Source organism: Gymnoscopelus braueri, assembly GCF_963280865.1.
Source record: "Gymnoscopelus braueri genome assembly, chromosome: 21".
NCBI classification, from domain to species: domain Eukaryota; kingdom Metazoa; phylum Chordata; class Actinopteri; order Myctophiformes; family Myctophidae; genus Gymnoscopelus; species Gymnoscopelus braueri.
In genome coordinates, this window is record NC_137623.1 from 24844929 (window position 1) to 24859666 (window position 14738).

At 40.3% G+C, this 14738-nt stretch overlaps 1 protein-coding gene across 2 annotated transcripts; it reads right to left on the minus strand.

Moving 5' to 3' along the window:
- Nucleotides 1–266: 266 nt before the first annotated feature.
- On the minus strand, nucleotides 267–14507 carry gramd1c (GRAM domain containing 1c). Of its 2 annotated transcripts, none has more exons than XM_080418223.1 (18): nucleotides 14155–14507; nucleotides 13197–13305; nucleotides 12211–12334; nucleotides 11346–11446; nucleotides 10633–10728; nucleotides 10104–10184; nucleotides 6900–7018; nucleotides 6635–6800; nucleotides 6361–6502; nucleotides 6110–6253; nucleotides 5842–5960; nucleotides 5586–5728; nucleotides 5372–5475; nucleotides 4750–4920; nucleotides 4151–4217; nucleotides 3290–3409; nucleotides 1760–1865; nucleotides 267–1434 (listed from the first exon to the last, which is right to left on the minus strand). In XM_080418223.1, the coding sequence occupies exons 1-18, from the start codon at nucleotides 14175–14177 to the stop codon at nucleotides 1366–1368; spliced, it is 2004 nt and encodes a 667-aa protein (XP_080274349.1). In that variant the 5' UTR covers nucleotides 14178–14507; the 3' UTR covers nucleotides 267–1365. The 2 variants fall into 2 exon arrangements, with proteins under 2 accessions (XP_080274349.1, XP_080274348.1); XM_080418222.1 differs by having other exon boundaries at nucleotides 13197–13308.
- Between the last annotated feature and the right edge of the window lie 231 nt (nucleotides 14508–14738).

Below are 14738 nucleotides of genomic sequence, written 5' to 3' on the forward strand. Positions count from 1 at the left end.
TACACTACTATGCAGAACGTCATATAATCAGCTTACAGGTTACTGGTATCATATGAAAAACAAGAAATATGTACAATAGACAGTTCGAGGATGAGGGGGGGGCAGTTATCGAGTCTGACTTATACTTCGATAAAATACATCTAGGATAGCCTTCGATCAAGACTATGTTGATATTGATACTAATAAAATTCCCTGCATTGGTCTGTATAGCCATAGACCTACAGTACTTTGTCTCAGATAATCTTATTAAAGAACACACAAAAATAGGCTGCAAAAAGACTCTCTTTATTGAAAGCTACTATGCATTACAAACTAATGTCCAGAATAAACAATCTTAAGGAAACAAAAAGGCCCCAACGGTGATGGTAACAGTATAAATATAATAAGGTGCAAAAAAATCGACATGCAAACTGTGCATACTAGCTAACAATTTCTGTGTCAAGAATTCTGTGAGGAATTATTCATGACAAAAACCCATGGCAAATTATTCCATAAGTTATTGTAAATACAATAAAAAATAAAATAAACTCATAAAACAAAGGCATTTAAAACATTAAAATGTGACTCTCATGGCTGCATGTCATTTTGTCTTTACCATACTACCTACACACTCTGAGTAGTTGATGAAAAATCTATGGTATGGCACACTTTCATGAGAATAAAAAAAGTCTCTTACAGGTACAGGTTTACAGTACACTACATCCTTTGGAGGCAGTACTGACAATTGAGGGGAATTCGAATGAGGTGGAATGATGCAGCCAGCACCACCATTTAAGATGAGTGAAGAACAAGCCAGCAAAATGAGCTGGCAACACAAAGTCCCCACAGAAAATTAAACCCACCGTTCCACATGTTGATGACAACTTTTACCTCCCCCCACCACATACCAAAATGCCCTGGGACCCATAGCCACTAGCAACACAGTCTGTCAAGAGGCCTGGGCACACCCCCTTGGCAACAACCCTGGGTATAGAGTACCTAAGTCCTGACATCACTCCCACTACCCCTGGGTCCCAGTGATATTGTCAGGTTGTGACTTGTTTATGATATCGAGTTACATTTAAGAACGTCTGTGTCTAGAGAAAAACGAAGTACTGTTTGGATAAATTAGTACTTTGCGAGTAAAATCGCCGGGGTGATTTGTTTATTTCTGGAACAGAGTACTTATATGACACCCTAAGATTCACCTATGGGAATCCCAATACAAAAAAATAACGCTGTGCCCTAGGGGGATAGCGCCCTCTAGCGGCAGTGATGTCAGACTTTGGTGTTCTATAAGAGATGTCTTCAGAGGCAGTTCATTGGTGCAGCCTTCACTGTTACAAGGCTGACGGGTGTTCACTAGCGGTCACCAGGTGGGTACCGTCACTGCAGTGTTGCTGTCCTGTTGGTCATTGCAAAGTTCTCCTGCAGCAACACCAGAGAACTTCGGAGCTGTTGGAAAAGGATGAGAGATGACTCAGCAAAAAGAAGCTGCCGATTTCCTAATTGGACAGCACCCCAGGAAAGTGAACAATTATATTGTCTGATATGTATGAATATGCTGGATAATAAAACCTGCTGGTCATAATCCAGTGTTAATTCAACTATCAACGTGTAGAAATTGACCCGTAAGGAGTTAAATTAATGCAGAATTTGGCTACACAGCTTTGAGCCTTATTTCACTTTGTCCGAAAAATCACAGTGTCCCAAATAAAATCTAGAAAAGCAGTATGGACTAATGATTTTAATTAATCTTACAGTGATGTGTCAGACTTACCTGTTCTAAAAGGTTAATGGAGTCCTGGAGGACAGCTTTTAATAGTTGCGTCTCCTCTCTGGTCCTGTGTACAGGGGGCTCTCTCTGCGCATACTCTGAGGCTAGGCTATGGATGGAGAGATGGAATGAAGATCATAAGATATTGATCCCTGAGGGGAATTCAGGTGTCATAGTAGCAACAGCAATACAAATTAAACAAAGGAGATACAGGTAAGAGTCAAAACCAAACTAAGACAAATAAGAATGAAAAAATAACAGCTTAAATCATGAGCTTAGATGCTGCCTCTACATATCTGCACAGGGTCTATGAATGAGTGAACATGTACAATATGAATATATATAAATGTACAGTGATTATATTAAGGACTATATGGATGGATTTACATCTATCGCCAATGAATATATATGAATGTAGTCGGTCAACAGTGGTATATGGATGAAAATGCACATTCTACAAATGAGTATATGAATGAATGTCTAACAATGAATATACAGTATATATACACATTAATATAGTTACGGCCCATCAACAGTGAACATGATAAGGTCTGTCAACAGACCTTCAACAGTGAGTATCTGGATGAATACATGTACAATACAGAGCACCAACAGTCTATGAGTGAATATACTGCAAGTACAGTCTCTCCTTAACAGGTATCCGTTAAAGGTCTCCAATGTATATCTTAGTAGTCCATGTGAAATAATCACATATCATAATATAATAATAGTAATAAATAAGGTAAGAGAGGTATTTACATACAGACAGGAAATTAGTGTTTAAAGGTAAGAGAGGAATATAGTGCATTTAACCGAGGGCTGTGCAGGACAGAGTGAAGGGGAGATATGAAGGAATGTCATATGAGATTATGTCACATACAAGAGTCACTTAAATAGCCACATACACACTCTTGCAAAGTGGCCGTTTCAACATCTGAGTCAAGAGCTTAATTATAAGTATGCCGTTTAAAATACCACAGACCAGCCTCACTGCTCATCCCTGCACTCAGGTGACTATGATTACCTACCTGAATCAGATATTTGTCTTTCTACAGCAGAGAAGATGGAATCAGAGATTAAAGGACCCCTTCATCCATTTTCAACCCATCTTCATATAATTGCTCCTCACTAAAATTATAAGATGGCACGGTTTGTGGATACTCGCTCTGTGTCTCAGAGGTGGGCTGTGGACAGTTAGAAATCGGTCTCCAAATCATTGGTAGTTAGGTTAGGTAATTTCAAACTTTTATTTGCAATGCAAGAACAGTGGCTTCTATTTCAGCATGCTAACTTTCCAGAAGAGAAAGGCTGTATTTTCTACTAGCTTGGAATCCCCATCAATGATGTCATTGGTAGGCAGGTTTCTGAACTATCCATAGCCCACCAATGAGACGCAGAGTAGACAGACATTGTGCCATCTTACAATGAGCATTAGTGATTATGTGGGGCAGTATTGTTATGACGGCACATTTCTTTTCATTGAAACCTATTCAGATTCCGATGTCAATGTAAGCGGCAGTGAGATAATCTGACCTAGCCTCATGCTTCTCCCTCAGTCGGTGCTTGGTGCTCAGGTACATGCGGTGAGCCACGTCTTCCATCGCCCCGAGCTTGAAGAATAAACCCAGGTTAAGCAATGTCAGAATCAGCAGGCTGTGGGGAAAAAGGAGAGGAAGCACTGGGTTTAAATACACACTTGCATGCACACAAATGGGGATAGAGCTGGTAGTGGCTACCAACAGGCTGGCTACGAAAATGAACTGAAGAAAAGCACAGCAAACTTGACCATTGTGTGCACTCTGCTTTAAAAACTAAAAATACCTAAAAACTTTAGATTTGGATTTTAAAGGACAACTTTGTTTTTTTACAACCAAGGTTTATATTTTAGCTTGTAATTAAAGTAAATAAAAGATGAGTTCTATAGTTTTAGCAATGTCCCCGATGTTTTTTACAGTGGGTGGGGGCATTCTGTCCAGTGGCTAAATATGCCTTTTTTACACAATAAAAAAAGGTCCTGTGGTCTTTGATGGCCAGATGTGAGTTATTGGGGGCTAGAAGAGCTACTGTAAATAATAAAGAAAACGCTGGGTTATTGTGTAAAAAAATACATATTTAGCCACCGGACAGAATGCCCCCGCCCACTGTAAAAAAGATTTAACACTCATCTTTTATTTACTTTAATTACAATCTAAAACATAAACCTTTGTTGTAAAAAAAACTAAGTTGTCCTTTAAATCCAGAAAGTATGAAACTATGGCCATAAACAGAACTTGTAAAATTGTCAGTATGCTGCTATTTGTTTATTATTGTAATTATTATGTGCAATATTTTCTAATTAACATTAAAACGTGCAAAAAATAAATCACAACTGACATTAGCAGGCTGTTGACTTACATGACACTCATCCCAGCCACTATGGTAGTGATGCTCCACTTGCATGGGCCTTTCATTTCTATAGGGCCTGTAACAAAAAAAAGACCGAATCGGTTCCGTTAAGGATGGATTGCACAATGATAGTCATGAACACTTTATTCATTTAATTTTAGTTTCAATCAGCCTCTTGGATTTGACATTCCGGTCAGTTGAATGCAAACACCTTTTTGCTAAATGAGTGTATGGAAAGGAAACCAAATTGTTACATTTCCAGTTTTGTTCTAAAATAATACATTCACCATTTGCAATAATGTGACGCTTATTTCTACAAACCATGTGATGTACAAGTTATCTATTAAGACTAGACCAGGGGTTGGTAATCATGCCATTAAGATCGACCGGTCAATCTCGAGTGGCATTTTGTTCGATCACGGAGAAATTTGAAAACACAGACAAGAACATCCAATCATATTGACTGCCTTGGAAATGGATAAGTAGATCTCAAGTCCGGTAAGGTTGCCCATCCTTGTACTTAACTATGGCATTTGAGGATGGAATCGCCTGTTGCATCCGACTGCAGATGTACATGTAAACAGAGAAGCATTAAATCACCACTGTACCAATGTTTGCCTCTCTGAGTTGTTCCGAGTCCGGCCCATACTGCTTCGCGGGCTTCATGTGCTCCTGCATCGTCCTGCTGTAAGTCCGCCTCCTCCTCCGCAGCCCGCCCATCTTCCCAGAGTCTCCGGCCCCTTGGGTCATCTCTGCTTCCTCCTCCAGTAGTTCAGATTCTGTTACCATAGCATCACATGCACAGGGGGCACAGAGTCAGTATCATGGCCATCACAAGGACAGGTGGCACGGAGTCAGTACCCTTGCATTACAAGGCCATGAGGCATGAGAGTCAGACAGTCAGATAAAAGGCCAGAGTCATATGGGGAAGAAGACTATTTGCTTTCAAGGTCCCAAAGACCTCACTAGCAGGCACACATTTCACAACACAGGGCTTTTTTTCTTACATCTATTTAATGAATAATTGAACAGCAAGGAAACCCTACAAAATCGTCATGATGGATCAAAGTTGCGAGCATGCTCTACTCATATATAGACAATAGGAAGTGCTCTGAGCTGAGGTGGGAAATGCTGTCCATTATATTCAACAATCTCCTCGTTGGCAGAGCCACTAGCGGAAGCAAGACGACAAATAATTGCTAAAACATTGGAACAAAGCTTGTTACTCACCCAGGTGCCTAAAATAATCCTCTAGGCCACTCCAAGAGTTCTTAGTGATAAAGGACTTGATCAGACCCCATGGCTGTTTCTTGTACTTCACATCTGTATAGACCCTAACAGCAGCACAAGAAAAGCTTCTGTTTTAATTCCATCAACTTAATAATGCACAACACAATTTGCCAAGACAGAACTGAATACAAATACATCCAAAGCATTGCGTTACCTGAGTCGACACTTGCGCTTCGAGTTGCGTACGATGCAGTAGCGATTTTGAGTGTAGAAGTAGTCGTGGTAGGGAACATCATGGGTGTACACCTCAGCATCCACAAGGTAATACTGACCCTCCCTGGACTCTTTGAACAAGGTCTGACAATAGATGGAGTTTAAATATACATAGAGCCACAAATGTATTAACACACTCAAACACCTGTATTGACCATTTAACTAGAGATGCCATATTCACAGTGATGTAACCACACCTGGTTTTCAGTAGCTGTGGAGTACTTCCCAATCAGAGGATTGCTGATCGTTATAGTGTAATTAAGACTCCTCTTCATGTTTCCAGATGCCTCTCTTTGCCATGGATTAAAGGTTGCATCTGATAAGTACATAGAAAAATTATGAACCTACAATAGTATACGTAATACGATTTCCAAAGCTCTAGCAATTGGCAATCAACAGGTTTGGCAATTGGGTGTCGACTTTGGTGAGTTGGGAATGACAACAGAGAGGATCAGCAAGACTTACTGGTGATCTTCCTGACATTCATGAACCTGCGTATGAAGTGAGAGTCTGTGAAGAGCAGCTCAAACATCTTCTCTGCACTGATGTGGAAGACTTTGTTCAGGTAGAGTCTGCCCTGCTCCTGGGAGAGACTCACTCGCTCCTCCACTAGGAACACAGAAGGCAGTGGGAGAAAATAAATAAATAAAATCTCACACACAAAAGATAATCTGTCCACAAAACATTATGTTGCAAAATGATGGTATAATTATTACCCTCCTCTGCACTCTCAGAAGCACTGTGTTCAGAGACGGCATCCAAGTTGGCGTTGAGGTCTAGAGACAGAGAAGAGCGCTTGGACACCCGCTCTGCGGCAAACCGGTGAAGCGAGGGAGCAGGGCTGCGAGAGGAGTCATCCTGATGGAGGACCAACATACACATGCATATGTGCACAAAATGCCAAAATGAGTCACGTCACAAAATGAGACACATACACTCAAAAACAACTCCGTTTGACCCTAGTACATTTCTCTACATTATTTGTCATACCATATTGTTAGCGTTCGTGCTCTGTGAGCCAATGGGAGATGGCATGTCCTCTCCCTGAGGTGTGGAGGAATCCAGTGGTCCCTGCTGCTCTAAACCAGGTTGACGGTGGGAGGAAGTCCGCTCCAACCGCCCCAGGCCGTCCTCCAGACTGGGCCTCATAGTCGAGCTACAGTCACACAAGACATCAATGTGTGGTTGGTCACGTGTGTGTTCTGTTGGTATTCATGTGTTCTCGCATGTCCAGGCTACAAGAATACTCACTCACCTGGTCTGCGTGGATGATTCTGCTGATGCCAATAAGCTTTCCATCTCTTCATGGCTTAGGCCCAGGTCATTGCCATAGTGCTGTTTAACCATCTGCCAAAGCTCCAAGCTAGTCAGAGGCTAAAGGGAGAGAGAAAGGTATTACAATAACACAAAGATATGTCCTTACGTTTCCCACGCATGCAATCCATACATACTTCTCCAGATACGAAGACATACTTCAACAGATGAGATAATACCCAGTACTGTCTTCACAACAAACTTGATAGACCAGTGCACTGCATGTAAGCATAGGGTAATCATTGTCTGCAAAGACTATTTCACATTTCGTAGTTTCAAGGAAATGTAATAAATACACAATTCATAATACAAATTAAATAATAACAGACCCATCTCGATCTCTATGACACCATTTTATCAAAACGCAATGATGTATCCACTATTAGGCCCAAATCCTTTTATTTCCATTCAAGTCAATTCAAATTCTTTACTGTCATTGCAGGTGCAACGCAATGTAATTAAGTTTGCATTTCCAAGATTTCAATGCACAAAGAGTAAAAAGAAGGAACAATATGCCTACACACTAGAATAATTTAGGAGAAATTGAAAAGGTTACAATGGTGGTCTATAAGTCAAATTATGGAATTTAGCATAAGCCCATATCCAGAGAGCAACCTGCTAAGAGCAAGCAGAGCAAAACATGAACCCTGGCCTATAGTCAACAAACTCCAGGCTAAATGGTCATGTAATTAGAGTGCACAGAAAACAATTAAGTGCTAGTTACTAGGATACCAAGTAAACATCAAACCTAGCATCTGTCAGCCTATCATATCCCTGGGAAACCGTATCTATAACATGAACTTGTAACCAACAAACAGCTGAATATAACCAGCATGAGCATAGATGCAAAAAAAAATGCTGCAAGAATTATTTCAAAACCAGATGGACAGTGGTGGGAAAAGTACAAAAATGTATTACTTAAGTAAAACTATCGATACTGCAATGTAGATATTACAAGTAGTACAAGAAGTCAGGAATTCAAAATGTACTGAGTAAAAGTACAAAAAGTATTGGTATCAAAATGTACTTTAACCAAAAGTAGAAAGTACTCATTATGCAGTTTTCAAATGTATAAAAAGTACTTAAGTAGTTACTTTCCACCACTGTTTATAACATTAAAACAAGAGAATACCAGACCTTAACCGTGGACGTGTGTGTCTCTCTATCAAGTACATTTAACAGGTAGCTTTATGGACTGTGATCCGTGCGTTCAGGAAGTACCCGACAGTGTTGCCAGGTTTCGTGACAGAAACAAGCAACGAGGTCTATGAAAACAAGCCCAAAAGAAGCGAGCCCTTCGCTTCGCCCTTGCTTTTAAACATAATACATTGACTATTTGAAAATAGCCGACCAACAAGCTCACAACGCGTCACGATGCACTAGTTAGAAAACATTTTAACAACACAAATCTTGTATGGGGTCCCTGGCATTAAAATGTATTCAGATGGGGGTCCGCAGACAAATAAATATTAATTTGGGGGTCCTTGACTTGAAAATGTTGAACCACTGGTTAAACAACATTACGCAAACAAGCCCAAATAAGCAAGTGAACTTTAGAAACAAGCCCCCCAAAAAACGCAAGCACCAATATTTACAAGCAACTTACCAGAAAAACAAGCCCAACGTCGCTTATAATAAGCGGACATGGCAACGCTTGTACCCGTCCCGACAATTACTGTAGGAAAATGACGCGCCCCCCAGTTTCTATACCGAAATATGAAAATAAAAAAGCCTGTCTGCTTATTTAAAGAGAGTTCCGATTAGTCTTGTTTTGTTTTGAGTTGACTGACAACACCGCAGCAGTGATCAGGTTAAAGTTTCAATGTAAATCCAGCCGCTGGAAGCAGAGCTGTTCTCGGTCGGAGGAGCAGGTAGCGCTCTGTATGCAAATGAGCCCCGCCGTAGCCACACCTGGTGGTGAGGTCAATGAACCTTTGACAATAGTGTTTTCATTGAGCTGTTTGTGCTTCAAGTTCAGTTCAGACCCCGAGAGAGTCTCAGCCCCAGAGGTAGCAGCAGTGGTGTAAAGTAACTCAGTATATTTACTCAGTATTTAATTGTACAAGTACAATTTTGAGGTATTTGTACTTTACTTGAATATTTCCAATTTCTTCTACGCCACTACATCTCAGAGACAAATATTGTACTTTTACTCCACTACAATTATTTGAAAACTTTAGTTACTAGTTACTTTGCAGATATAAAATATTATATTCTAAAACATACATTAACCACTTTAGCCCTATTTTATACCTAGGTTATTAGAAAATAGCCGATCCACAAGCTCACAACGCGCCAGATCTGCTATTTTCAAACATTTTAGTTTTACTTTTGGTACTTTAAGTATATTTTGATGCCAATAGTTTTGTACTTTTACTCAAGTAACATTTTGAACACGTGGCCTTTTACTTATAACAGTATTTTTATATTGTGGTCTTGCTACTTTTACTTAAGTAAAATATCTGAGTACTTCTTCCACCACTGCAGCCAGGTAGCACAGTATGCGAAGAGAACGTTATCAGTAGGCTTAGGCCAAATCGAGTCATTCAAATGGTATACATTGGGAACATGAGTATGCAAATAGAGTCATTCAAATTATATAGAGCATACATTGGGAATAGGATACATTGGGAACATGAGTAGCCTATGCATCATTTGGAAGAATAAGCAATAGATCATTTGAAGACAATCCTGTCACTAAGTGCTAAACTTTGGCCTACTTTCAATAGCGAAATAGAATAAACCCAATGGATGACACCGTTATTGTACTCTGGACCGATGAGATAAGTGCTGCTGTGCGACAGGGTAAAGCCATGGACCTGGCTTGTGCACTGGGGGAGAGCTTATTCAGACAGACAGCAATGTTTGTCTATCAGTCAGTCATTTTAAAACCTCAGAACAACATACAAACATTATTGTGATTCCGGCAAATGGCAGCAGTAAAGTCATTATGAGTTAGTGGATCACGTGTTACTGTGTGTGCAAAATGTATGGAGATTTGTTCCTAGTCATATAACTGAGACATGCAGTTACTAACTTCTACAACTTAACATTGAACCTATAGAATGTGTTTCTGACTGATAGTGGCCACTTTGCAATTTAAAGAGCTGAGGGTGGGGAGGCTTGGAGCTGAGCAGGGCTTTACCTTATCCATTAGTGTATTTTGCCACATGCGGAAAATACCCTGGTAGCTTTTCTCCCTTGCCGAGAATGAAGTGAAGAACAGCTGAGGGTGAAAATGCAACGTTGTGAAAAAGACAGTAATTGATTGCAGGCTTTGTTTATTAAAGGACCACTTCACCCATTTTCAACCTATCTTCATATAATTGGTCCTCACACATTTTTCTGTCTATTCAGTCTGTGTCTCAGAGGAGGGCTGTGGACAACCTGCCTACCAGGTTTTTTAGTCAGCATGCTAATCTTACAGGAAGAGAAAGGCTGTAGTTTCTGTTAGCTTCAAATCCCCATCGATGATGTCATTGGTTGGTAGTCACTAGGCAGGTTTCCGAACTGTCCATAGCCAACCAATGAGACAGAGTGAGTACACGGAAATTGTGCCATCTTATAATGAGCTTTAGTGAGGAGTCGGACCAATTACTGCATATGAAGATAAGGTTGAAAATGGGTGTGCTCCTTTAAGCAAGATTGTTGTAGAGAAATGGTAAATGTGATACCTTCTCTGTGCTTGTGCAGATCTGGATGGCATTAGGAATCAGCCTTGCTGTTTTTACTCTGCTCATGGCTGTGATGTCTTTCAGAGTTAATGTAATCTACAGGACCACAAAGCACAGGGGTCAAAGGTTATGTTGCAACAGAATACACTGGCTTATTACCTGAGACTGTCAAAAACTGCATTTCAATTTAGCCCGGAAAGACTTAAGTATCTAAATAATATAGTAGTGCGATACTAACATGTGGGTGCAGCCAGTACAATTTCCTATACATGATTTCTAAAAACAGCCAGCAGCACGAATATAAGAACACTAACCAGCTGACAACATGTCAATCTAAATTCTATGGTAACAGCTTGTTGCTCGGGCAGTACAGTTATTTGAATTGCTGCCAGCTTAATACATTGACGACGGTAGAAGCCTCTGTTTTCAGCTGGTTAGTGTGCTTTCATTTAGTACCGTTTCTAGAAATGGTGTATAGGAAATTGTGTTGCCTGCATCCAGACTTCAGTATCACGCCATTATCAAGTCTGTCCGGGATAGTTAAAATAAAGTACAGCACAGATGACGTGAGTTATATGAAAATGTAACAAATTTCATACAAATGACTTTACATGAGTTGTCTGACTTCATGGCTATCACCAAGGGAGGGGAGGTCCTATGATGTGCGTTCCCCTCCAATTGTTGCAATTTCAGAGCCCCGTTTCCCAAGTTACCTTCGTTCCCCGGAATACATTGCTGTAGAAGCAGAGACAGTTCTCTGAGAGGTAGAGACGTCCCTGTAGGAGGATTTCTCGCTGTAAGGCACATGGGTATTCTGAAGATAACACGTAGGACAGGGGAGAAAAGTGGATGACCCTTTACTTGATGCGTTTTAATGTCAAAAGAGGGCAATACAGAAAGACTAATGAGGCATCTGAACCATGCTTTACTTACACTGCCTACGACTGCCTTTGAGTAAAGACATAGTTGACTAATAGTCAAGGATTTTATCAACTAATCAATTTAGGTGATTTGGCAGGAATCAAACTGGGGTTATTATGTGGTTAACAATCCCTAATTACTTCTCCTCCTTTCAACAACCATGTCGATCTCCAAAAATAACTGATTATTCAACTGATGCGTTAAAAATGTCAGCTGAAAATCTGTTATTTTCGCTGATTGACACGGTCAAATGATGAATTAAACTTAACCCAAGAACTGCTTGCCAACTTCCCAGACACCAGTATTGAATGATTAGCCTCAGGTGAAGAGACACAAATATGTCATTGAGGCATCCTTGGCCTTATGATATGTTCTATCTGAATATCATAGGGTCAAGAAGCCATGGCACAGGCCTGGTATTTATAGTTTTTAATACAGCTTAGTCTTGTGAAACAAGCATCTCCTCTCTGATGTACAACTATGGTTTGATCCCTGTTTTCATCTGAGAACAATTTTACCCCCAACCTTTTTTTATTTAATGTGTGATATCACTATTAAACTAATATCTTAGAAATATAAAAGTGTCTCGGACATTCAACATCCTGATTTATCCAGAATACCTCGACACCATGAGACTGTTACTCTACGTATACTCACCCACTATTAATCTCTCTGACTCTGGAAGATCTTTGAATAACTTCTTGAACTCCTCAAATCTCTGTTTGTAGGTAGTGGGAGGGGCTTGGGGAGCTGCCAGGCACAGCCCTTGAAAATCAGAGTTCTGACATACAAAACATAGAGGAGACAATTAGCATTTGTGAAGTCATCCAAATGTCACATTTTACACTAACTGAATCAACCACGTCCATGGTTGTCTATAACATACACCAAGTCATTTAAGTGGTTGACTTAAATGTGGATAATGTAGGCTGTAATAATGAAGAAACTGCAGTGTGTTTGAGCAGTTGAAAAACAACAGCAGCCCTTGAGCTTTGGGCTTTGCATCAGAGGGCCAACAGCAATACCACCTGTATGTGATGAAATTATTTCACATTTCAACTTCTTAGACACACTCCACCAGAGGGCAGTAAGGTTAATCACTACTATGATTTCATTAAACAACATGTATTATACAAAGACATAACATCACTGTCTGGAATGGCTTGCAATCAAATACATCTGAGGGCCTACCTAGGGGGTGCAACAATTAATCAATTTAACAGATTATAATTTAATAAAACATCCAAAATAAAACATCATTCGATTATTCGAATGAGGAATCGATAGAATAATAATAAACAAGATAATCAATAGTTGCAGCCCTAGACCTATCAGTGTGAATGTTCTGGGAAAATGCATGTGGTCCAGGTCGCAGGTGAGTGAAGTTTTGAGTCCAACTAGTGATCCTTTTTAAAGGTCAGGTCAGATCAGGAGAACACTTCACACATAATATTTCTTGAGACGCATAGGACAGGGACAAATGAATGGACCAAAAGCTGCAAACAAAAAAAATAAGTCTCCCATTTTGCTTGAGGTCAAGCACAGAAACTTCACAATATCATTTCAAGTACAACAGACCAGTGTGCTGGATTTGTGTTTGCCAGATAAGAAGATGATCTAACTTTGTTAAACGAGAAGTTTACCTCACTACTATCCTCAGAGGAGCTCCACCTTATTTCCCCCGTGGATGCTGTCTCATCTGTGACCTCATCACTGGCCATGTTGGATACCTGGTCCACCTGGGCTTCTGCACTGTTTCAGTTAAAGACCAAAAAAAATGGCTGATTTTAGTGAACGTGCATGTTGATCCATGTTCATCACCATGATGACAGACACTGAAGATTTATAAAACATCTCCAATATTCAACATAAGATTCAAATATATGCAGTGCGGCCTTAATGGAGAGAAAACAGAAACTACGTGATAAAATGAATAAATAAATAGTGTCTGTGCCCTGTATGCGTTTGACAAAGATTGCTCAGCTTCAACGCAGTGGAAGACAACAAACTGGAGAATAGAACTGGTTTGTCTTGTGGAGCCACCCTGGGGAAATTGTTGCCTAGAGACACTAGTCAGCCTACACACCGACACCTACATACATACCGTGTCATGTCGTGACCAAACTGAAAAATAGCAGCGCCAGATAGATTTTAAAGCTGGGAAAGCACTGCAGTAATCTGCGCCAAGATTTCATACTTGCTACAACTTCAGGATGTAACCGGAAGACTCGCCCCAAAACACGCTCACCCATATTTTTTTTCAAGGACCGCTCCAGCAGTTCTTGTATTTTTTTTTACTGAGGATAAGGTCCAAAAATAAGTTTTTAGTTAATAAGGCATAGTTTTACTAAGGTTACGTTTAGGAATTAGGTTAGATTTAGGCATAGATTACGTTTAGGAATACCAGGTAGTCGACGGTGTTTTGGGGCGAGCGATCAATCAGATCAGGATACGAGGGATGATGAGTTTATACGTAAAGATCTTTGCGCACGGTGCGCACGGCACGCACGCTTCTGTGACAGACAGTCCTGGCTGACACCCGCGTGGCCAGAAAGCGGAATATTCAGTTTACAGGTTATAAAGAATTAAAGTGTAACGTACCTGATACAGGCGGCTGGATCCATGATTCTCTTATCCAGTGTATTGTTTTATCCGTCCAGCAATGAAAACAGGGAACCACAAGTCCACTGCCTAGCTGGTCCACAAAGCAGAGTTTCAAACCTTGTTCACAGTGAAACTAAAGCACCTTTGCGCTGCTGTCCATACTATTAAGTGGACTAACTGGTGGCAACAGGTTACAGGACCAGGGGACACATGCATCGCACTCAGCTAACCACAGGTGAACATACCTAAAGGGAGTTGTCACCTCCTCGTTGCTTTGTCCTTTTTCATTAGCATTTTGCATATTTAATGGCTAATAGAAAGGGCACAAAAAATAACCTTCACCACCTGGGCGTTCTAGGGGTGAAACACATGTGCAATACGTTGTTTTTAAAGCACAATGTGTTGTCTAGTTCCCTTACCCTACTGGAAAAAAATCGAACTATAATTTGAGGATTCACATTGTAGGCCTACTGCTTGAAATCAGTTGTGATTCCCATAGACTTAGAGTAGGCTACTTGACACACTATATTGTATCTATAGACCCTACTACTTTAATTTTCTAAACGCGTTAAAGAATATAT